Here is a 23,695-nt window from a genome sequence, read left to right as displayed (position 1 = left end):
TCTATGTCTCTCTTACCCGTTCTCTCTCTCTGAGGCAAGGCTGTTAATAATGCAGGAGGATTAGCTGATTTATGTGAGCCGGAGGCACTGAGGAAAGCTGGGGTTCCTGGGGGCAACAGGCAGAAAAAAGAGCGGGAGGGGAGAGCGTGTGCTGTGTGGAGGGTGGTGGCATACAGGGGCCCAAGGTGTCTGAATGATGGAGGTTGGATGTGTGCCTGGTGCGTACCCTGGCCATAACCCAACCCCCCATTCCCCCTCAATACACACACACAAACACTGCCCCTGACCCCCCTCGTCTTGTAGTCCATAGAGCTGTGCCAGGAGCCCTCCGCAGGGACCGGGTGATAGGAGGTGGCAGCAGAGAAGGAAGGAGGGGAGTAAGAGCTGAAAGGGAGAAAAGCACAGCTTTTGTAGTGTGTCACCAAACTGCTTCACAAAACCTCCATTCAATTTTATGATGTTTCAGTCCTTCTCATCACTTTTATGTACTTTATTTTGCAAAATGTTTGAAATGGTTGTGTATGTCCTTCGCTTCATTTAACTGTTTGTAGGCCAAAGGATGGTATAAAACTAGATATAACAACTTTACAAATAAAAACAATAACTGAACAAGGGACAAACAACTAAATAATTCCTCCTTCATGGGGTCTGTGGTACAAAGTGTGACTGAGGTGTGTGAGAATACATCTCCATGCCTACAATCATTCTGACTGCATGCATGTGTGACTGTTCTTGCGTCTGTGTTCTGCTATGAGCCATAGGACTATTCTGTGCAGGTGCAAGAGGCAAGCGGATGGGTTTATCCCTCCTGCATGCCCAGAGGATGTACTCACTCACTGCCTGGCTGATTAAAATTTCCACACAGTTGTTTTCACAGTCCTAGCAAAGAATCAATTCATGTTTGAACTGATTAATGCTTAAAGAAAATCAAATCACACAGCATACCTTTGGTAAGATCATCTGTCATGAGAGGCCGATAATTAATTTTTTTTTTTTTCTGTCGCTCTCCACCATGTTTGCTTCAGTGGTGCAAATAGGTGCATGTGCGAGCTTATCCAGGCAACTTCATACATATGCATTAGACTTCATGTTGGTGTGACTTGGGGGAAATGAATGTGCTGGGCACCTGGGCCCCTCACTCAAGTGCACTGGCGGGCACGTAATGGGAATGCAATTTAAGCAGTGGTTAATCAGTGTGTTTTCTCCAGCTTGCCCAGCAATGCATAATAGACAATCAGCCCCCCAGTCACATGGGCGTTGCTACAAATGGTCAATTACTCATCATAGTCTTGTTAAACACACTGCTTAGCCAGCCAGGGACAGATTGCTCTGCTGGAGCCATTTTTAGAAAGAAGAATACAGGAAAGCAATGCTATGTGTCAGAAAGAATAAGGGAAAGGAAAGAAGGGGGAGTAAAGATTTGGCAGAGACATGCAGATGGCATATTTCTACTTTTCAAAGGAGGAAATGGCTAATGTGACAAAGCAGAGGAAGGTTGAAGGAAAAGGAGTGAAATACCAAAATGGAACCAGGAAAGAGGACTGTCAGAGTCACAGGGAGAAATGCAAGACTGAAAGAAGAGGAGACAGAGAGGAGGTGAAATGGAGCAAAGCAATAAAAAAGATTGAGGGCATGAAAGTGAGAGATGGAGAGAACAAGATAATGGAGGGAGGGAGAGAAATTGAGAAAGGGACACTGGGGAGCAGGAGCAAAAGTGTGTGAGAGCGAGAGGGAGAGAGCCTGAGAAAGTGTGTACTCAGCTGTGAGATGAGACCTCTGTCTGCCCATGGGGAGAAGTGGTGTGAGGGGAGAGGACTCCGCTGACAGCGAGGGGGTGGAGAGTCTCACACACACTCTCACTCATTCATTCTCTCCCAAGCTTGACGATCCCACCTAAAGAGCCATCAACACTGAACTGTAATTCAAGTCTGTGGTCACACTCATGGTCACAGTGTGCTCCTCTAATTCTAACCCAGTTTCTCTCTCCTTACCTTTGTCCTTTGGGGCATGCAGGCAGTGGATTGATGGGGAATTCCTCCGCCTCCTTCATGGGTACCTTTCTGGCCAGCAGTCTGGGTTCCCCTCCTTCCCACCCGTCTCACCCATCCCGGCCACCGTCCTCACCCTCTTCACCCTCCTTCCGAGGTGGACCCCATTCAAGCGCCTCGCAAATCTGGTTCCCACATTCACATGAAGGTACTTCACATCACACAAGTACACAAACACACACCCACATCCTCACCCCTTCATCTGACCACATCATTCGAGAGGCGATATGAATGTCTTGGCTGTATTGGGGACAAAGCTTTGCAGGGTGTATTGTTACTCTGATATTGTATATTTTTGTGGCGTGTTAGGTTTCCACAAAAGTACAGCTTGTAATAGTCTAGCAAGATCTGGGCTCCCACCCTTTTATTTTTGCACCAAAATAGGCCCGGCATGTTTGGGATGGAGCACAGTGCCACGGTTTTTTGGATGTGGACGCAGGGTCAAAAGTTCAGCCAAGGAATCTTGCGGTATTCGATTCATGTCAGCAGGAATGACACTCCAGACTCTCTGAGGCAGCACATGCGAATGTGAGCCAGTAAAAAGTTGCAGCGATCGCAAAGCTTTCAGCTGGTGTCTCCATCAGAGTTTAATAGGGGGGTTCCCACCCAACACTCAGCATTATGAAACCCTGACTACACAAACATGTGCATGGTCAGGCCAATATAAACACACACGCACACGCTTAGTTCAACACCTAACACTTCTACGTAGATGGAGCTAAGAAGTCAGACAAGGATAAAGCAGAGCTCAATCTATCTGTGAATTTTGGGAATACAGATACCAGGAATGATAAATATATAACCCTCTGATATTTTAATGTCAGGTTTTCTTTCCTGTGATGTCATCTTGGTCAATTTTAGACTTACAAGTCAATATTCTTTTCCAAATTACAGGACGATGGCCGTCCGATGTCATCCAGTAATCCACAGTCGATAGATTCTAGTCATGTCAACCCTCCTGTGATTATGTTTATTTTCTGTAAGAGTATCCTAGCTGATACTGTGTATGGCGTAAATTGTTGACTAATTTTGTTATTAGTATTTAGTTTATACTAAGTAACGCAGACATTTTGGTATTTATCCTTTATTGTTGTTTTATTAACTCAAGGTGGATGGGCCTTCTATTTCTCCACTGCGAGTATTTCCTCCAAAAACATTCGAATAAGACAACTGAATAAGAAAGTAATTAATTCATTATGCAAATGTCCAGTCATAACACCTCTCCCTCCCCACACTTGCATAAGCAGAACCTCAATTTATGTCCATGGTCATTGGCCAAAAAGTGTGACCTTTGGCTGAACAAATTTAGCCCAAATGAGCAGCAAATTAAGGGGGCACACCACAACACCTGTCACTTGCTTAAATAAAGATAGATGAAAGGCTGTCCAACTGTGTATATGCTGTAAGAAATGAGCCTATTTAGAAGGTTTTGTGTTGTTTTTTCAAGAATACTTGGAGCCGGTGCTTTTCTAGGTTTTACAAACATTTAAAATAGTCTGTTTAAAGTTGATTTAATGTTACTTTTCTCATCTTTATTGCAGAAAAAAAGCTGGAAGACTATTACTTAGTTCATTTGGCCAAATTATTACAACCTGTCCCTGCTCTTCAGTTATTTAGTTACTTGAATAGAATGACAGGATTTCATTACTGACAGAGACAAATTTTGATTTAAATAAAAAGAAAAAAAAAACAACAACACAAAATTCTTTTCGTGTATCACCAATAATTACAGTGCTGAAGAAATGACCTCATAGATCCAACAAAGATATTAGATTGGAAATCAACTCAATCAGAAACGTTTCCCCTCCAGTCTCATTTAGTTCACGTCAGTGTTTGTCTTACCTTATACTCTCAAGGTCTCATTGTCAAACATTTTCTTTTTGTGCAAAAGAAAAATAATATTAAGAGTGATGATGATAATGTCAAGCCTAATAAAAGTAATGGAGGTGATTATGACTGGGATTATTACTCGGTTGGCAATGGAAGCCATTATCTCTATTGCAGTTTAATTGCATATAACGCACTAAGAGCATGATTGAATCCAGACTGTTCATCAGCCACATTCAGCTGTTCCCTCCTCAACATAATTGCATATTGTCTTTTTTCTGTTTTGCATAAAAAGCAAGTCATCAAAATGAGCGGCACAATTACCCAGACTCTCGCCTCCTCTCTCTGGGTGTCAGCAACACCCCACCAGCAGCAGAGCAGGCACTGACTTGTGTGTGTGTGTGTGTGTCAGCGCATTAGTATTTCACTTGTAACCTCTAAGATCGACTGTCTTTATTTTCCTTTTCTTTTTTTCATCCGTGTGTGTTTTTAAAGTTCCAGCTTGCATGCAAATCTAATTGTAGCTGTTCAAAATGCAATTCAGAAATTGTTATTTGATTCTCATGTTTCACACACACAACTGTCATCGTGCAAAATGCCTATGTTTCTGCTCTTCCTTGGACACTTTCTAGATAAATAAGTTATCTAACTTGCCAGTTAGTCAATTCTAGGAATAAAGCCTTGGTGGGCAATGGATACATGGAGTAAGCTACTTAATTATATTCCTTTTTCTTTTCTTTTACCTTTATTTGGCAAGTCAATTAAAAACAAAATTTTTTTTACACAAGGATCATTGCCTGTATGTGAAATGAGATCAAGGAAAGCCAAACACAATGCAGCAAATAAATCACTTCGGGGTTTGCATGCAGAGTTTGCACGATGATCTCCGTTTGTGTTATTTTAGTAACAGAAAAGGAAGACAAATGTTTAATCATCATCTCAAACAAGATCTGCAAAGCACACAGTAATCAAAAGATGCAGCCGTCAGATCAATGTGTTCTCATTCCCAAGGCGTTGGATGCTGCTGTTTTGCCAAAGCTGATAGTATCTCTGATACACACAAGGTGTCCTTTGGCATCTGTGCTGTGACACGACGACATCTGACAACAGAAGCAAATGCCACCTGCATCCTAAAGGCCTGGGTTTGGTTCTATTTTGAGATTTGTTGTATTTTTTTCATTAATTTCCACCGTTTTAATTTTTTTTTTTCTCCCTCATCCGATCTCGCATGTGGTTTAGGTTTTGTTTAGTAAAGAGGAGATTTGACTTACCCAAACCCTTTAAAATTGGTCGTTGATCAAGTTGAAATGTAGAACTAAATAGATCCCCAGTGTGTTCTGAAGTGTGTCACACTATGATTTGTGTGACGTGCCAGATGAGTGTCCATCAGGTAGATTACTATGTGCCTGTGAGATTATTGAAACTGCACTTACTTACTTACTTATTTTAATGCGTGAACTGCCTCTTTTTGTCGTTGAGTGCATTACACATTTTCCCATTGAATCTAATGGGAAAATGTGTTTAATGTTTTTACCGGTAGTGTATATGTATTGAAGATGGTCCTCCAAGTAGGCTTCATGTGGCTGCTGTTACAAGGACAACATTGTATTTGTGGTTCACACATCTATCGATGAAGTCTGGCTTTGCAAATTATGTTTTCAGTGCAGCAGAGAGAAAATGGCTAAATATGTTGTACATTTAGTTCACAGCATTCTAATAAAGTATAATAATGCAATGTAAATCTTTTCACATTTTGTTTCACAAGTTTTCATGTCAGGAGTCGTCAAAATAATTTGCAGACTTGTGCACTGGTAGTGATGCATTTTATGGCAACGCTGATTGTATTTACTAGACCTTCGGAGAGGACAACAGGAGATACACAAAACAAAGTGGGACATAACAGATATAACTATGGCAAATACATATACTGGAAAAATCCAAGGAAACACCAATAAAGTGTCTCTCCAGCCTTCAGAAGCCTTCAGAGGAAGGACCACAGTACTAAAACAGAAATTAACTAACCTGGAAGCGAGTACACTAGTCATTTAACCCAGAAATATAGCCTAATAAGATACATGAAGAGCCCATAGACTTTTAAAGAACAAACAAGCACATTATTTTGATCCAGTCCACACTTAAAGAAACTGTTTAACAGGAATGAATTGTCAGATGTCAGTTTCTGGTGTTGGCTAAATTAAAAAAGAGAAAAGATGCTGAAATAAGTTTGTCTACATCGGCACAGCCGTTGGTGTTGAAGCAATCTGCATCACTTGGATTGTGTCTTTGATGACAAATACAGGAGCATAATTGTTATGCCAAAATAATAGGTCTTATATCTCTGTCCATGCATAAAGACACAAATACTCAAATATGCATGTACACACACAGAATTGCCTGTACACACTTGTCTATAATCCATTCTCATTTGATATGCCTTTCCAAGCCTATCTTCAGTTGTATTGAATAAAGTGTGTGTGTGTGTGTGTGTGTGTGTGGTTTTTTTTTCTGACTGAGATGAGGGAGGCAGGTGATTCACCAAATTCAGTATAACTGACTACACGACCAGTCAAAAGTTTGGAAACATTTAGATTCAGCGGGAAGGTTTGTCAAAGGTTTTGACTGGTACAGTATCTTAATAAATTTATGTGTTGTTTGTGACACTCAGTTGATTTAGGTAAACTGATTGAGTTGTGTGTGTGGGTGTGTGTGTTTGAATAAACCACACTCAATCAATCAAGCAAAAAAATAAATAAAAATAAAATAAATAAATAAATGAGAAATAAACCAAAGCAGACTCCTGACAGTCCTGAGGCCAGATGGCTGTGGTCCAAATGATTTCTGATGTTATGCCAAAATAATAGGTCTTATATCTCTGTCCATGCATAAAGACACAAATACTCAAATATGCATGTACACACACAGAATTGCCTGTACACACTTGTCTATAATCCATTCTCATTTGATATGCCTTTCCAAGCCTATCTTCAGTTGTCCATCTTTCCTTCTGTGAGCAGTTGCTAGCTTTTCCTTTTGTAGGATTTAAGCTGCTGCCCCCCCCCCCAGCTTCTCTTCTTCCGCACGCCTGCCTCTTTCATTCTCTCTTGTGCCAGCCTGCACCCCTTCCTTTCAATTAGTCAAACCTGAAGAGATACACCACAGCACTGCCCCTCCTCCGCCAAACATCGCTCCTCTCCTTTCCTCTTCTCCTCCCTTTCTGTGTCTTGATGGTTCTGTCACTTTTTCTCAATTAGTAGACCTGACAGGCAGCTCCGGCTGCTCCTCCTCTCCTCTTGGTCTTCTCATGCCCTGCTCTGTCCATCTTTCTTTCTCTGAAATGTTAAAGCCAATTCCCTGGAGAAAATGTATACATTTCATTTGTGAATTCCTTTTTTTTTTTTTTTTTGTCTTCAAGCAACAATATAGACACCCTCATAAGTAATTGACTTGGTGAGAGTCTTCAGAGCTGAGAGAGGACTAATGCTAATGCAGCAGGCCTAATTCTCATCTGCCTCTAGGTGCTGTTCTATATCTAAGCCCTTTCTTTGTCCGCCTTGTCAGTTTGCTTCTCTCAACCCACAACGCTGTGAGAAATACCAAAAGAACTTCTGGAAATCCTTTCCTGGGATGCAGTTCTTACCCTTACTCCTCCCATAGAAAGAAAGCCATGCACTGGGAACTTTCCTCTGTCATTCACTTGCTGATGCTGACATGTTTCTGTTTATGTATGTGTGTGTGTGTGTGTGTGTGTGTGAGTACGTGGAGACAGTGATACTGCTGTGCAGTCAGCAGACTGCACTAAGACCCTGCTCACGTCGCCTGCAGCAGCAGCAGAAACAGCAGCAGCTTCCCTTGTCCTGGCTAGATTAATGCCTGAATGGGCTCTGCCGTGCCCAGCAGTCCCCCTCTTGCCGCCCCATTGGAGAGCATGCTGAAACTGAGCGGGCTGGCATTATCGGGCACAGCCAGACCACACTGTGAAAAGGGATTACGCCGTCAATCGTCATGCTCACAAACAACATGCTGCTGCAGAAAAATATTTTTAAAAAAAAGCCTTCTCCCAGAGCTTGGATAAAGATTGGCAATCCCACCCTCCCACCTCCTTCTCCAAAAGAAGAGAGAAAAATGTCTTGCTTAAACAAAAGATCCCCCTCCTTCCACTGTTGATGAATTGGCATAAATATGCATGCTTATTAATCATGACAGCAAATAAAGACAGAGACAAAGGAAGGGGAAAGGAAAAGAGTAAGAAAGGTAGAAAAACAGGTGAAAGAAACAAAAGTTGCTCTGAAACCTGCTCAGAAAGCAGCACCCCCAGTGTTTTTTGCAGGGCTGTTTGCCCTCTTTGTGTATTTCATTAATTAAGATGGGAGGATGCACAGGCCGCAATGAGACGAGGTCATTAAGCCCACCACAACACTTCTCCCTCCCCTGAGCTTGCTCACAGCACTGGCCCCATTGTTCCACCAGTAAAAAGTGAGACATTCAACACTCAGCTGCAGTAAAAAAAAAAAACATACTCCTGTACACACTACACACAAGGTCCAGTGAACCACATCTGTACTTTCCTGGATCAGGTCACATGCTTGCCAAAACAAATATATCTGTCTTTCATTTAGCTTGTACAGAGCCACGCGTTCCTCCTTCTCCTTCCTTCGCTCTGTCTGTTAGCACACCACCTGGGCTTCTCCATAAGGCTCTAAGGTCACAGAGATGCTTGTGTGGTGAAGAGGAGTTGATCATCTATTTGTCCATCTCTCAGTCACAGTTTTTACATGCTCCTCTGCAGCATGCCCGCCAGATAATTATATCAAATACAGTTAGTTATCATTTTCTAAAACAACATTTTCACCATGTGATTACTTACATTTACAGCCACAATTTGAATATAAACTCTCATCCTTTGTCAGGTTATTTTCATTTTTTAGCTGTCTAAAGTATCTTTTTATTGTGTTTTGTCATCATTTTATGTTATCCTGTGATGTGTGGTTTGTTTTCATTTATCATATCCTCAGTGTATTTGTGCCGTACATATTGCCCCTCCGGGACAAATAAAGTATTTTGATTTGAAGTGAATATGTGTTTGAAAAGAAACTCAAAATAATGTGCTGTTTGTTTTTCTAACCTTCTCGTCTTTTCTTCCATTCTTGCATTTGTTCGTTCGTTATTTGTGAATATTAGTTTATCTGGGTATAGTTTCTTTGCATATGTTTTTTTTGTTGGTATTACATTACATAATATGCTCAGCAAAAACCAGTCCCTGTAGTTTTATAGCAGTATGGCCATACTGGCCTATTTTCCCATTCCTATTATCTTGTTTTCTTTGATTTTATTTATAAATCACTTCCTTCCAGCTGGTTGAAATAAGCAATTACACAGTGGTGAGAATAGGGTTATTAAATTTGTATTGATGTACTTAGATCCTACAGTTACCCAGATGCAATAGTTTGTGTGTTGTCATAGTGATACTGGTCCTAATATTGTAATTCTCTTTCATCTCAGTCCATCTTTTCTATTTCCTCCACCCTCAAAGTCCTTTGTGTTTCTCAGTGTCCCAAAATTTGGTTTTTTGTTTGGTTTTAGTGGAAATGTCCTCCAGATGGGCCTGAAGTATTGAGCCCAGGTGTACTGGCTTATAGGCCCAACATGTGAATGACTTTTTACCTCTTGAAGTAGGCCACTGAGGGTTAGCCATCAACCGCTAGGTCACACAAGCTTTATATCAATGCTTATTAATTTATTCTGATGTATTAAGGTGCCACTGTCTCTTCTGAGTAGAAAATAAATAAAGAATGGTGTGTTTAAAAGACAAGTAACATACGACGATCCCCAAGCTTGCCGTTTATTGTTCTCTATTGTAAACTCAGCTCGGAAAGCCAAACATTAAAGGCAAAGCCAGTACTTATTTGCATATGAACGCCCCCAGCTGCACTGGACTTGAAGGATTACTGTGCATTACTGCATCGCAGTGGCTGCTGTCATGTCTTATTAACCCCTTCCTTCCCTCTCTCATAACAGGTCCGGGATATCCTCGATTCTCAGGGAGTCTGGCCCATACTTTCCTTCCAATGAGCCACTTGGATCATCATGCCAACAGCGGAGTTCTTTATGGGCAGCACCGCTTCTATGATACACAAAAAGGTCAGAAGCCAGAAGATAAAATCTTCTTAAAATAAGACATTAAAATGCAACTTTAAAAATATTATATAGTATGCAGTAATATTATAAGGCATACTGATATAAAGACACTCTGCAACACTTTCATAAGCACAATTTCTTTTTAATGTTTTAAATAATGTGTTTATTTTATCTAACCTACCTCACTTGCTCTTGTAGAGAACTTCTACCTACGAAGTCTCCCATCCCAGCCACCTCTGATCTCAGCCAATCACAGTTTGCCCCCGATGTCCAGGGCAGGTTCAGGGCACCATCAGGGTTCCTGCAGTCGAGACAGAGATCCAGGAATAGGGACAGGTATCCATAAGGGTCTCAAAGAAGGATCTGTGGAAAGGGGAGTCGTACCTGTCAAAGACAAAGAGAGGTCCAGCAGCAAACAAGAAGTGAAAGAGCGACAGCAACAGCAGCATCATAACCACCAGACACCCCAGACCACACACCACCACCATTCCCACACCCATCAACAGCACCCTCACTATTCGCAGCACCCACTTCCCCTGGAGGAGGTCAATAGTCGGGCCTTGGAGAGGCACAAGGCATCACTTGCAATGGAATACAACAAGGAGCACCCCCAGAGTATAAACAAGCCTCTCAGTGCCTGCTTACACAATGGCAAAATGCAGAATGGAGATGCAGGATCTGCAACTGTGGCGAAGGTCTCCATGTCCAGCTGTGGCGGGGAGGGTACAACCCTCCGTGCTATGGGAGGTGGGGGGACCAGCCAGGGGAGACATATGGGATCTAGTGGCAGTGGGCGTTGCACCAAAGAAGGGGTAAGTGGGGAGATGAGGATCAGTGAACAACCTTCTGACTGTCTGGAAAGGGGTCAGGCACCACTTCACCACTCTCTGCCCTACTCTGTTCCCCCACCCTTACACATGGGCTCTGTTACTGGAGGTGCACACCCCCATCCCCATCCTCATGCTCATCCCCATACACATCCGCATCCAGGAGGCTTCCACTGCCTTCAGCTCCACCCCAGCCATCCGCACCACCCCCATCATTCCCACCATACACACCACCATCCGGACTTTTTCTGCCCACCCCCACCTGCTCCTCTAGCCAACCCTGCCTCACAAGAGAGGGGGCCTGTCAATTTAGGGCGAGAGCCTAAAGTCACAGGACCAACATTTGTGCCATCTGTGGCAGACCTAGGGGACAAATCTAGTGGGCCATTCCAGCTTGGCAATGCTGACTGCCAGGGTGTGGATAGTGGAGGAGGAGGTAGTAATGCCAAAGACAAAGCATTAGAAAAGAATGGTGGTGGGCACCACAGTAGCTGGCAGAGGAAGCAGCAACAACAGCAGCAGCACACATACAGAAAGACAGAGAAAGCCCCAGACTGGATGCAGTCCCACCACCAACACGTCCAGCCCCCACAACTTCATCCACCTTCACAACAACAGACGCCACATTCTCAACAGCAGCACCAAGTTGTACGATCCCGCAGTGCTGAGTGTATAAACAGTGGTGTGGACATGGATGTGTTCAGATCCTCGCTTCCCCAGGGACCCAAGACAGGACACAACGTCCCTCATTCCGTAAACACTTCCCCTTACAGAGACTGCTCCCATCAAGGACCCCCGCCTAACTCTTCTCCACTTGGAAATAAAAATATGGGACAGCATAATGGGACTGCGACAGCCCATGGTGCTGGAGGTAGCTGCTCTTTACAGAGAGATGGCCAAAAAGTAGCCAGGATTCGCCACCAGCAGCATGGTCGACCTGGTCCAGAGGCTCCTTCTCCAGCTGAGTTAAACCAGAGTTCTGGTCAGGAGCTTAAAAGAAAAATGGACATGTCACCGTATGGTTATGGCAACAGCAGTGGACAACACCACCACCAGCAGCCCCCAGTGCCACCCTGGGCTATGAGGCCAGCCCATCACATGTCACAACCTGAGGAGGAGCAGAGGAAGTCCTACATGGAGCTAGGGAGCACTGGTGGGCAACATTCACAGCAGCAACAGCAGCCAGGAATGAACCTGGCTCCCCCGCAGGCCTCCTCTGCACCACCCCTCAGTCAGCAACCACAGCCGCAGCAGCAACCTGACCCCCAAGGTCCAACTCAGGGTGAGAGCAGTGCCATGAAAAACCTACTAAAATACAGCAACCAGCAACAGCCACTGCTCCTCTCTCAGAAAAGCCCATTTGGGGGACTGGGAAGTCTCAAATCAGGTCTGTCAGGGGGTAGCTGTGCCCTACAGGGCAACAAACAGACTCTACCTTCCAGGAAGGGCCCAACCAATGACAGTGAGCGCACAGATTACAGTGGGCGGGGACGGGAGTTGGGGGACACAAGTCATGGGGAAAGTGAGGTGCGGCAGCCACCAGTGGGAATTGCTGTGGCAGTGGCCAGACAAAGGGACCCACCATGTCGGTCAGCAGACAGTCACCACAACAGCCGACAGGGAAGGATACACCCATCTGTGAAAGGTGAGAAAGAAGAACATGTTTGCAGCCTGTCAGGCTTAACATAAAAATGTCAATAAACACAAATACATTTAATAACCTGGAAAAGCATACCAATATTAATTTGCATATTTTGTAGTGATGAGACTAAGCGTCATTATGAGTTTAATTCATAAACCTTGTATGATGTATGAGGTTTCTGAATCTTGTATAGTGTATCATTCCTCAGTCTTTAAATACTCAAAGAACTCTGATATTGTTTCCTCTGCAGCAATCCCAAATGATGCACATATAATTTCAATACAATTTGAAATTATTTATCAATATTATTATACCCAGAAGAAGGACTACTTCATTTAACCCCTAAAGGGACACTAAATGATTAATTATTGACTAACATTAACTACTGTATCACACAAATAGTAACAATTTACATTGCAATTTGTCTCATACCAGCTCCTAACCAGAATAAGAATAAGTTGTAGCTCTGTCATTATTTTATAGACACCCTTCCATGAAAAATACATTTTTATCAATTTAGAATCAACTTTCTCTTTTAGTGTCTTAGTCCAAAGACTTAAGTGATGAAGGTTGAGGGTGAACAGCTGCAGCCTGGCGAGTGGAGGAGATAGGGCAGGATCTAATTAGCATATTCATAGACTGTGCATATTAAATGAGACAAAGGTGTATGGTTACATTAAGCCATTGTAAGGCATGAAGGGATTATTTTCATGGAGAGAAAAGAGTTCTTCTAAATATGTAACTGGGATGAACAGATTCATTATCAGGGGCTTAATCAATGCCAAGCGAGGGTGGTGGAGACAGAAGTTACCCCCTGCAGAGAAAAACAAAAACTAAGGGGGTGAGGGGGGGTGGGGGGGTTCAATATCTGGTTAAAAGAAGTGAAGTGCCCCCCTTTATATCTGGACTCAGTGTCTACATATTCATGTTGTCTCAGGAGTGTGTCTGCACCGTGACACAAAAGTGAAAGGTGATGGTTAAGTTGATACTTGTTTCACAGGGCCACCCCGCTCCATGTATCCCTCAGATCCCACTGAGGAGGAGAGGAAGAGGATGAGTGAGGACCAAATAGGTCTCCCTTGTCTGGACAGAGAGAGAGACGCATATATCAGGTGGGCTAATGTAAAGTTGTTGCTCTGCGTCGCCTGCACTGCTGGAAAACATCTGCACTGTGGTCTTCAGCTGTATATCATTGTTTCTGCCGCCTTGTGACTACAGGGAAAATAAAGAGAGGGTGGAGTTTGCAAGGATACACCCCTCCAACAGCTGTCATGGAGACATCACCTCTCATCTCATGGTCCCTGGTGGGGCTTCCCTCCAGTCTGGGCAGTTAGGAGATCCTGCTGCACACTCTGCTCACCACCACTGGATGCCAAGAACTGGAAGTCCATCCCTCTGGATGACAGGACACTCTTATGGTGAGAGAATGGAAAAGCTGTACTTTTGGTAACAAAGATACTAAAGATACTCTTATTCATTTTTATTTTTATTACAAATTTAATTTAGTGTTGTGATGATATAAAGGATGCTGTGTCCATATGTGTGATTTTCTTATATAAAGTATTATTTTGTAATTCTCAAATGCAATCATTTCTGTAAAGCAGGTATTGGTCATACAACGCTGCACCAGAATCTGCCTCCTGGTTTCTCTGCTGCCATGCCAGGCCCCCTGCAGCCGGTTCTTCCTCTGCCTCAGGATCCCGCTGCTCAGCTGGTGGTCCTGCCCTCTGAGCCTCCCTCCCATCCTGCAACCCATCACCTGGGTATGCCATAACTTTACATCCACATTCCCCTTAGTCTCAGCACATTGCTATTTTAGGGTTCATAAACTGAACATTATGTTAAATTAGTTGTTGGTAATCAAATTGATTTAGTAAAAGGTTGCCAACATGCTTCCTTGTCCAATCGCTGTGGTGTTCTCAGTGGGTCAGAGAGCTCATATGAAGCTGTATACACACCACACTAAACTATCACAGCAGAGGAAGAGAAAGTGTTAAAGCAAGGGAACTCGCAGTAGACGCATATTCAGTTAACAAGCAGCACAATTTAATTAGCTCACAGTCCTTGACGGTACATTTCCTTCTGAGCTCCACAGGAGTTTCAGCTGAGGAGAAGAGTGCATGAAGGAAAACTGCCCCACAGGAAACATTTCCAAATCCAATTCTGGGTTGAATTCTTTTGCAGTTTCACAAAAGGGGGTTGAAAGAACAAGTAAATTTGGATAAAACTGTTAATGAGAAATGCATGATATGCCACTAATAGGGAATTTAACAAGAAGGAAGCTTGTGTGGCAGTTTTCGAGAGTGTAGGACCACTTCAGTGTAATGTCCATCATAATGCCTTCCAACCACTTCTGTTCAAATAATATGTAAGAATGTAAAACCTCAGACATGGGATCTAAGGGGGGGGGGACCTCTGGCATGAAATGAATGCGCTAAAATGTCTATTCCCTGTTCATCATCATGTTGACCTTAATCAACCTATAACCACCATCCTCTGGTCGTAGAGTAATAACATTTTCCCAGGGTTCCAAAATCCTGATAGAAGAATTACTTGGGCTGTTTCTAGTTTGGAGCAGGAAACTGTGGGATGCTGTTGTCGAGGGAAATGCCGTTCAGTCAAGTTAAAAACAATTTCTTTTAAGGGATAGATTTTTCCATAAAATATTAATACAATTGTTTTTAAATGATCCATAATCTTTTTGCTGCTTTAAAATCCCTGAGTGGGAGGCTCATAATGATGGATAGGCAGAAAACAATTGTTCCCTGCTCCATAATGTATTCCAGTGTTTTGAACATAGCATTGTTGTGTATGAATCCAAAAAAAAAGAGTCACTCTTAATGTGTGTATGTGCATGCATGCACTTTTGTTATGAGGTAGCTCCCTCCTTCACATTTCTCCTCCCTCTTCTCATTAGATGTGATGGAGCAGCAAGGGCTGTGGCCCCCTGTGTATGGTGCCCGGGGCCCACCCTCCCACATGCAGCATCCTGCTGTGTACTCCCGATCTCAGTTTCTACGGCAACAGGAGCTGTATGCTCTCCAGCAGCATCAACAGCTCCAGCATCAGCACCAGAGTCACCAGTCACAACAACCACAGCTACAGACTCAACCTCAGCAGCAGCAGCAGCAGCCACACAGAGCTGCACACAGCATGCAACACCAAGGCAACCACAATGCACAGGTGCTTATCTGTCTGTCTGTCCTTCAGTCTGTAAACACACTGCGAAGAACCAGTTTTTAAGTATATAAAATGACTTATTGATCATTATACCAATGTATTCACCAACTATGCATCAATAATTTCCTTCTAATTTGTCAGACACAGAAGATACCAGATGAGCCTGCAGATGAACTAGAGGAGCTAATTTCAGAGCCAAGAACGTCCAAACCTGCCAAAGCCTATTCTTACAACCCACAACTGAGGAGTGCCTCGCCCCCTGGGGCCTGTGCCACTCACCTGTCCCCTTGTTACCAGTCCCCTTCACTGCGCCAGCACCCCAGAAGCACTCCCTCAACGCCCTGCCCTGCTCCCAGCCCTGTTGCAGCAGCCCCTCATTCTCCTGCCATCAGTCCTGCTCCACCTCAAATGCTCAAGGGGGGTGAATCCCAGGAAAAGAGAGGCGAGGGACAGCCCCCACAAGATTACCCAGAGTCTATGGAGCCTGGTATGCAAAAGAATCACAGCTGCCTAAGATAAAAAAAAAAGTGTGGAATGGCTTTAGTTTAGGCGATACAACATAAAATCAAAGCTTGTAAAAAAAAAAAAAAAATGCTGATGCTACTTAGTTGCACATTAATAAAATAAGTCGAACACACCATTTTTAGAGAGACAGAGCTGGAAAAAAAATTCCAGAAGTTGCACCTTTTATACTATACTGAATAGACATGAGAATTGCCACTTGTAAGTGATCCCATTTTCAGCTGTTTTGGTTAAATGTGTGGGTGGCTCGTCTGGCAAGCCCCTGATTGACTGAATAGCTAAAAGCTGAGGAAAATGGCTGCTGGCTGTGTCGGGTACTTTACTGCACCCGACAGTGTTACCTTGGTAATAACTGAGAAACACCTCAGTTGTGGGCCTCACATCACAGGCCTTACACTGTTTTCATCGTTATTAATGTCTGGCTAATGTCTCCCACATGCCAGAGAAATTGTTAGGCTTTCTGATAAAGCAAAGGTCTGGCCCATTTTAAATAATACACACACAAAAAACACATGCAGTTCCGAGAGGTCCTCTACTACTCCTGCTGGGAGATCAAGGCGGAGAGCTTAAAAGCCTTTCACTGTTTCTCAGCCCTTAAAATATTGCAATGTGAGTTAGGTTTACAGTGATTACCTCAAAAGCAAAGTCTTGGCAAGAAAATTGTCCTTTTTCTTGTACCTTAATTTAAACATAGTATCATTATTCACTGTTCTCATAGGAAATTTTTGCAGATCAGCTGATTATATTATCTGTCCACAGATTTGCCTCCTGGATACACCTATCCTGCAATCGCCATGGGCTACAGGAGTGGGCCTTCCCCAGAGGAGGTTCGACTGGCTGAGCCAGCTGACCTGGAAGCAGTCCAAGCTGAGCCTGCTCCGCAGTCTCTTGCCAGTCTTGGGGAGGAGTTAGACTGCCAAGTGGTGGTCATGCCCCTCCCAGAGACACTCCCACTGAAGGAAGTGGCGCCTGAAGAGGAGGAACAAGTGGTTGAAAGGGTTCTGGAACAACCAGAGGAGGCAGAGGTTGTAGCAGTGACAACGGCCAATTATGTGCCTGGTGAACAGGAGGCAGATGAACAAGGTTCAGTTGAGGAAGACACACTGGTTTGCCCCCATACTGAGAGTCCTGTGTGCAAGACAGCTTCCTGTCTAGTTCCACTGTCAACAGCCGAGCCCGACAGGCCAGAAGCGGTCATTACTTTGGAGGAGGAAGATGATGACGAGGGAGTGTGTGGGGAAAGTCAGGTGGAGCATGATCAAAAGGTCAACATGCCTGGGGAGCAGGAGCCAGAGATGCCTGCCATTATTGAGTTTGACCCAGCTTCCCCTGCTGCTGCTGAGCCGCAGTACCCACCCCTGGTGGGAGCAAAGGACAGCGAGCGGCAGCATGAGAACAAGATGACCCCTGATGATGCCTCAGTGAATTTTTCTTTAGCATGCAGCTCAGGCGAAGAAACCGTTGCCGTGCCCCACAAACCTCTTGTGCCCTGCTACTGGAGCCTGGAGCTGCTGATTGCTGCTGCATTTTGCACAGATGTACCCCCCTTTCCTTTGTTCCCACATATCACCCCAACAGCTACACCGTCACAGTGCACCCCCAACCAGGGTATGGAGCTTCTAAGTGAGTTGGCAGATCTGGAGCTGCAGCAGCAAAAGCGGACCTGTGGGAAAAGTCAGGGTGAGGGACAGTGGATCTTCCATGACTTGCACATACTGACATACAAAAAGTAGTACAGACATTGAGGGTACAAGTGCTTCACTCATATATTTCACTCTTCTTTACCTCTTTCCACTGAGACAGCCCCAGCCACCCTACCCTCCCTCAGGCCTTGCCTGCATCACTTCTTTACCTCCACAGATACTTCTCTCTTCCTGCTGGTCTCAAGAGCCTTGAGTGGATTCTAACATGTCCCCAGAGAGGCTGTCTGCATGCCTGCCTTTGCTCTTCTATGGCATGTTAAAAGCACTTTTATTTCCTAAAGGCTGCTGTAAAGATGCAGAGACCTCAGGAGATGAAGAAGGAACAGGAGAACAGGGTTGAACAGCTAATAAAGGGTGTAAACCTGCCTTTTTTTTTTTAGCTTTCACATGTACTACTTAGGGAGTCATTTTGCTATTTTTCTATAATGTAGGTGTTTTCTCCACACACATGCAGATATGGTAACTAAAAAGGGATGCAAAAAAAAAGGGTTTCTGTCTCTCTAAAACATGACATGTTAGCAAAAGTTGGTGTGTAATCACATAAGCAGTGGATGTTTTCAGCACCCTGGAGCATTGCCTGGCTAATTAGACCCCATTGTTTTAAAGTGCCTTTAAAAGCTTTCTTGTTTTTCAAAGCTCCATGTGTTTTTTTATTCATGCAAAAGGATGTTTTGTGTTTACCACAGCATCCTAATGCATTTAACTGTTCCCAAAAGAGGGTTCTATAAAAAGATCTCTTCTGATTCCAGAGTAAGTGATATTGTCGTCTTGATGCGGTTCTGTTGACAGCTCAGGAAAGTGTTACATGTCAGTTTTGAGTCACAACCGAAGTCTTTACCAAAACAAGTGCAAGAACAAGTGAATATAATCGGTAGCTTTTATTTATTCATGTTAAGCTGTTAGACGATTCCACTTTGCAAACAAAATATTTCTCACAAGGCAGTGATCTCTGTTGCTCTTTCTGTAGCTCAGTTCATTAATAGCAGATTTTAACGGCCAGGGCTAATAGCAGATAGCAAGCAAGCTAAGTCTATCAAATCTAAGACATAAGAACTGAAAAGATATACTGCCTTACATCTGTACTGGTTTCCACTTTTTGTCAGGATTAGTTACATGATGCTCAGATACACAAACTCCAACATATCTGTCTTGCTTTGATATGCTTTTATGGTAAATAATGATGAACTAAAAAACAAGGAATGTTCCGTTGTAATAACTCTGATTGGAGAATGCAAAGGGATACCAAGAACTACATCAGTGTTTTTCCCTTTGATCTCTCACAGAGGAGGAGCTGCTCATGTTCGATCTCCAAAGCCTTGCTACTTTGGCTACGGCCCGTGCCTTGGAATTAGGATCCCAGGAAGTCAGCAGTATGGGCTCAGGGCGACATTTCCCAGCTCGCAGGATCCTCAATTTACGTAGAAAGTGCAGCTGGGCACCCCGCAATGAGCCAGTAAGACGCAACTATGAAGACTATTGTGACTTTTTGACAAAATAAATAAATGATATTTTACTTGTAATGTTTTACAGTTTTTTTTTTATTTTAGCTTTGAATCTTTTTTCATTTTGTGTACTTCAGGTTTGCCCTACCAAAGTAAGCATGGAAACAATGGATGGTCCTGAGCTTGCAATGCGTGTAAAGTTGGCTGAGATACAGCGTCACTACAAAGAGAAGCAAAAAGAGCTGATCAAACTTCAGAGGAAGCACGATCATCAGTGAGCATGACCCAATCCCCCTTTACTGCCAAACTGCATGGTTTTGCATTGTTTAATTTCCAAATTAATAAGAAAAAAAACATTACACAATATATAACTTTATGTACATTGCTGTCACCACTCTATTTAGGTTGACAAATGTAGTTTTATTTACTTCTTTTCTGTGTTTGTGTGGTTTTTTTTTTATCTTCTTGTGCATACAGGAAGGAGGAAACTCCCCGCAGCCCAGCACGGCGAGGGCCAGGGCGCCCGAGGAAGCGGAAACCCACCCTCAGCACAGGTCCAGTGTCCTCAACTGAAGGCCAAAGAAAAGTCAAGTGAGTATCAGTCAGCTCATCTCCGCCGGCTGGCCCTCCTCCAGTCCTGCATGATAAGCCCCTCGGTACCACTGGCATACAAGGACTGCTTCTAATTGGCATAAACAGGAAATGGGAGAACCAGTGAGCAATTCTAAAAAGAGTACTTGAACTCTTTCTAACCTAATAATGTTAGTGTTAACAGTCTGATAGGATATTTTGTGTCAGTTGTGTCTGCTGGTATTTAAGCATGATTTATAGACTACATATGACTATTTCATTTTAGATAAAAATCTCAGCAACAACACTTTAGTTCATTGTGAGTTTTACTGAACTTGGGTTTGGAGGAGCTGAAGGCTGAATCACAAGCACACAGTGCTGTTAAAGTACAATAATTCTCATGTATTCTGTTCCAGCAGCAGGACATTTTTGCCATCGTGGCTCCACAGGTTCAGCAGGAGTCCAAAGGTTATCAGAGGATAACGTGATACTTTAAGAGAGAAGGCAATCAAAGATCTGCTTACAGTTGCAGTTATATTTAATTATATATATTTTTTATATTATATTTATTTTTGTGTATACAGAAAGAAGGAAATATTAGAGGAGACGGGCAGCAATATATAGACTGAAAGACATTCAAAGCCGAGGATCTGCAGGTCTTTCTTTCCTTTAATGTTCTTTCTGGAAAGCAATAGCGATGCCATTTGCTAGTGAGGAATGACAAACCAGAGGGTTCTTAGGGATAAAGTTTTGCTGTCAGGCTTCAATTAACCTTGTCATCAGGGTTCAGAAGGGCTTAGGAAACTACATGTCCCCTCCCGGCATTTCCTTTTTCTCTATCCTCTTTTCTCACTGTGGTTTCTGGGCAGCCGTTCGCTGTGTTCCCAGCTGCCCCTCTGCGATGTCACCTCTACTCTCCTTCCACCCGTGTATCCCTGCCCCCTCGCCTGGCCAGCACTGATTGGAAAGGGGATGTTGATGCTGGGTGACAATGACACCCAAATCAAAGGGTAACAGGCCAGGTCCCTACAGGGAAGTTTGGTGAATGGGAAGTGATGGGATGCTCGTGCAGGCCACAGTACAATAAATAGCTAGTGCCTCTGTCTTGTGTTGAAAACTTTTAACGTTAATATTCTTCATAGTGGTCATGCAGGGTGTTCACTCTTTTCTTTCCAATGTGTCTTTTTTATTTTGCACAGGAGATAGGCCTTGGAATAAGGAATAGAAAAGCAGACAAGGGGCTGATTAGCACCATGTTGTGTTGCATGGCAGGGTTCTATAAAACCACATACTGCACCTGTCACTCACGCTGATGCATGATGCTGACACTTGAGCGCAGATGGAGGCTAGCAACAGACACCCCAACCATTTAGCATCTCTATCTTCATTTTACTTGAACCACCAGGAGCTTGTTGCAGTGTCTCGGTGCAAGATGCATTCAAGCTTCTCTACAATTACATATGGATGCAGCTGTGAGTGCATGGGCACAGGCGCTGTTTGTTGTTGCACATGCCTCTATTATTCCTGCGAGTACTGAAGTCTTTTGTGGTGGTGCTTTGATTTTTGCAGGGGGATGAAGGGAATACTGCTTGCCAGCAAACCCTACTAATCAATTCTGTTTAATTAGTCACTGTGCGCTCAACCCCACCAGCCCCCCCACAGAGGGGAGGGACTCTGTCACAATGCGTTTGTCAGTGGCGGAAGGGAAGCCGCGGCAGGATCTGCCTCAGAGGGACAGCTCACACTTCACTGGCACCTCTGTCACTCAGTCTGTCAGTGGGCAGACAGTCCCACTGCATGATGATTGCCTGCATTTTTTTTTTTTTTTATGTGTGTTACAGGTGCATGGTGGCATCAACTTGTAATGAGATTATGAGTTCTACACACAGTACACCCTCGACATTCACATGCTTTGTTCTGGCGCTGAAAACTCACACATAAACAATTAAGCACACGCGTGTTCGAGTAGAAAAATATCTGGTTGCATCGGCACGTGTGAAGCAATACGCAGATAAAGAGCAAACACCATTTGAAATATCCAGCATGCATCTGCTTCACACACTCTGCCTGCTCTGTATACATGGCAGATTTCCTCGGCAATACGCACATGGAGAGAGCTGGAGTTAAGCTTTTGTTTAAGCACGGCCTGGCTCATGCTGGTGTGGTCCACGGGCAAGCTTCCAGAGGGAAATTCAAGGACGTTTGGAGTGGTTGGCCTGTGATGCTGCTCAGTGTAGGGGAAAGAGTGTGCCACAGTGATATGAAAAGGCAACTTGGGGAGAAAACAGTACAGCTGAATACAAATGCAATGCCTTCAAAACATTCACAGCCTCCTTCAAAGCAATGCAGAGCCTCTCAGGCTGCAAACACACTCCCTTGATAAGGCATTAATGCCTCTTATAACACACTGCCCTCAGACAGTCCCAAGCTTCTTTTTTGGACCCTGTTTTTTTTTTTTTTCCAAGTATGTGGCTCAGATATTGCAATCTCCTAGTCCTTCTTTGTTACTCTGTTTGCCTGATAGAAAAAGAAAAGTGATTAAGTCTCACAGAGAGGTGACTCAACTGTTTTATTCCTATGATGTCTTATTCCCACTTTTTCTTTCAAACTACAACCATTCTTCTCTGATAAATGCGTCTCTCTTGTTTTGACTGGCAGGTCGATGGGGGCGGGGCTTGGTTTGTCCCCTGAGGACCTCGGAGGGGGCGGAGGCAGTCAGAGAAGGAAGAAGAGGCTGTCCAGTCGAGGCTTTGAGCAACTCGGCAGCACACAGGTCAGGGTCCCCTTGTCCTGCTTCCTTTTGTACTGCAACTTGAAATGAAAGAGGCTGCTCTTTGTTTCCTTCCATTTGATATATTCCTATGTTGCACACTATTTTTAATTAGGTGCTACCCTTAGGAGTCAAATCCTCTGCTCTCCACATTAATATCTTTTTCATTGGAGCTTCTACTATTCCTTTTTCTTCTGTGTGTGTGTGTGTGTGTGTGTGTGTGTGTGTGTGTGTGTGTGTGTGTGTGTGTGTGTGTGCGTGCAAATGAGGGCCCCGCTCCTCTGACATTCTGAAGCTTTTGTGGCTGCTGTAACCGAGTGTGTAACTGGCTTTCTCTTGCTCTCTCATCTCTCTCTGTTGCAGCAGATAAAAGCACAGGGCTGCAGAAAAAGCAGTCTTCACAGCGTGCTGAGCTCCAAGCTGGCTGGTGATGTGGCACAGCTCAAACAGAAGACCCAGGTTAAAAAGAATCTCTCAGGAACGGGCTCCAGAGACAAAGAAGTTTCCCTCTGCAACTCCAACTCCAAGCATGGACACAGAAGCCAGGGTACAGTCAAAGCTGAGTCCTGGCGAGAGTCTGGAGGACACAGCGATACAGGTACATGCTGACTTTTTATGTGCTGATTGTCCTTATATCATATTGTTTCGCTCTGGTGAAAGTTCCAGAAAAAAAAATGCTTACATTTAGTTTGGCTTTGCTATTTTCTCAGCAGCGAGTGTGGACAGTGTCCCCCAAGAAGGCTGGGGTGGCCCAGTGCGTCGCGCAGCTAAGAAAGGATCTGCGGTCCTTGCACAGGGTTCCTCACACCTGAACCACTCAACAGGAAAACTTTCCCGTGGCCAAAGACCAGAAAAAATGGAGGAGGAAGAGAGCTCTTCTGTAGAGAGTGACTCGTCTGACCAAGGTGAGGCAGTGGCAACAGTTTTGGATATGATACATACAGCTATAGGAGATTGATTTGCCCATGTCAATAAAGACCTGGAGTGCCCTGTCTTTATGATATCATGGCTCTTCATTCCCTTCATTCA

General features: G+C 43.9%; 1 protein-coding gene across 1 annotated transcript in view; it reads left to right on the top strand.

Annotated features, from left to right (window-relative positions):
* The window catches only part of bahcc1a (BAH domain and coiled-coil containing 1a), a 60,446-nt gene that overhangs the window by 26,423 nt on the left and 10,328 nt on the right, over nucleotides 1-23,695 (top strand). Inside the window, exons 3-17 of the mRNA XM_079253197.1 lie at nucleotides 2,014-2,196; nucleotides 9,891-10,013; nucleotides 10,209-12,482; nucleotides 13,480-13,591; nucleotides 13,698-13,897; nucleotides 14,081-14,242; nucleotides 15,397-15,662; nucleotides 15,801-16,146; nucleotides 16,941-17,861; nucleotides 19,168-19,337; nucleotides 19,464-19,600; nucleotides 19,804-19,917; nucleotides 22,555-22,669; nucleotides 23,033-23,264; nucleotides 23,377-23,571. Coding sequence (XP_079109323.1) covers nucleotides 2,014-2,196; nucleotides 9,891-10,013; nucleotides 10,209-12,482; nucleotides 13,480-13,591; nucleotides 13,698-13,897; nucleotides 14,081-14,242; nucleotides 15,397-15,662; nucleotides 15,801-16,146; nucleotides 16,941-17,861; nucleotides 19,168-19,337; nucleotides 19,464-19,600; nucleotides 19,804-19,917; nucleotides 22,555-22,669; nucleotides 23,033-23,264; nucleotides 23,377-23,571 — 5,550 coding nt within the window. The remainder of the gene's footprint in view (nucleotides 1-2,013; nucleotides 2,197-9,890; nucleotides 10,014-10,208; nucleotides 12,483-13,479; nucleotides 13,592-13,697; nucleotides 13,898-14,080; nucleotides 14,243-15,396; nucleotides 15,663-15,800; nucleotides 16,147-16,940; nucleotides 17,862-19,167; nucleotides 19,338-19,463; nucleotides 19,601-19,803; nucleotides 19,918-22,554; nucleotides 22,670-23,032; nucleotides 23,265-23,376; nucleotides 23,572-23,695) is intronic.

The sequence above is a fragment of the Telmatherina bonti genome, assembly GCF_933228915.1.
Source record: "Telmatherina bonti genome assembly, chromosome: 14".
NCBI classification, from domain to species: Eukaryota; Metazoa; Chordata; class Actinopteri; order Atheriniformes; family Telmatherinidae; genus Telmatherina; species Telmatherina bonti.
Note: the sequence above shows the minus strand (reverse complement) of the source record. Positions and strands in the feature narration are given on the sequence as shown.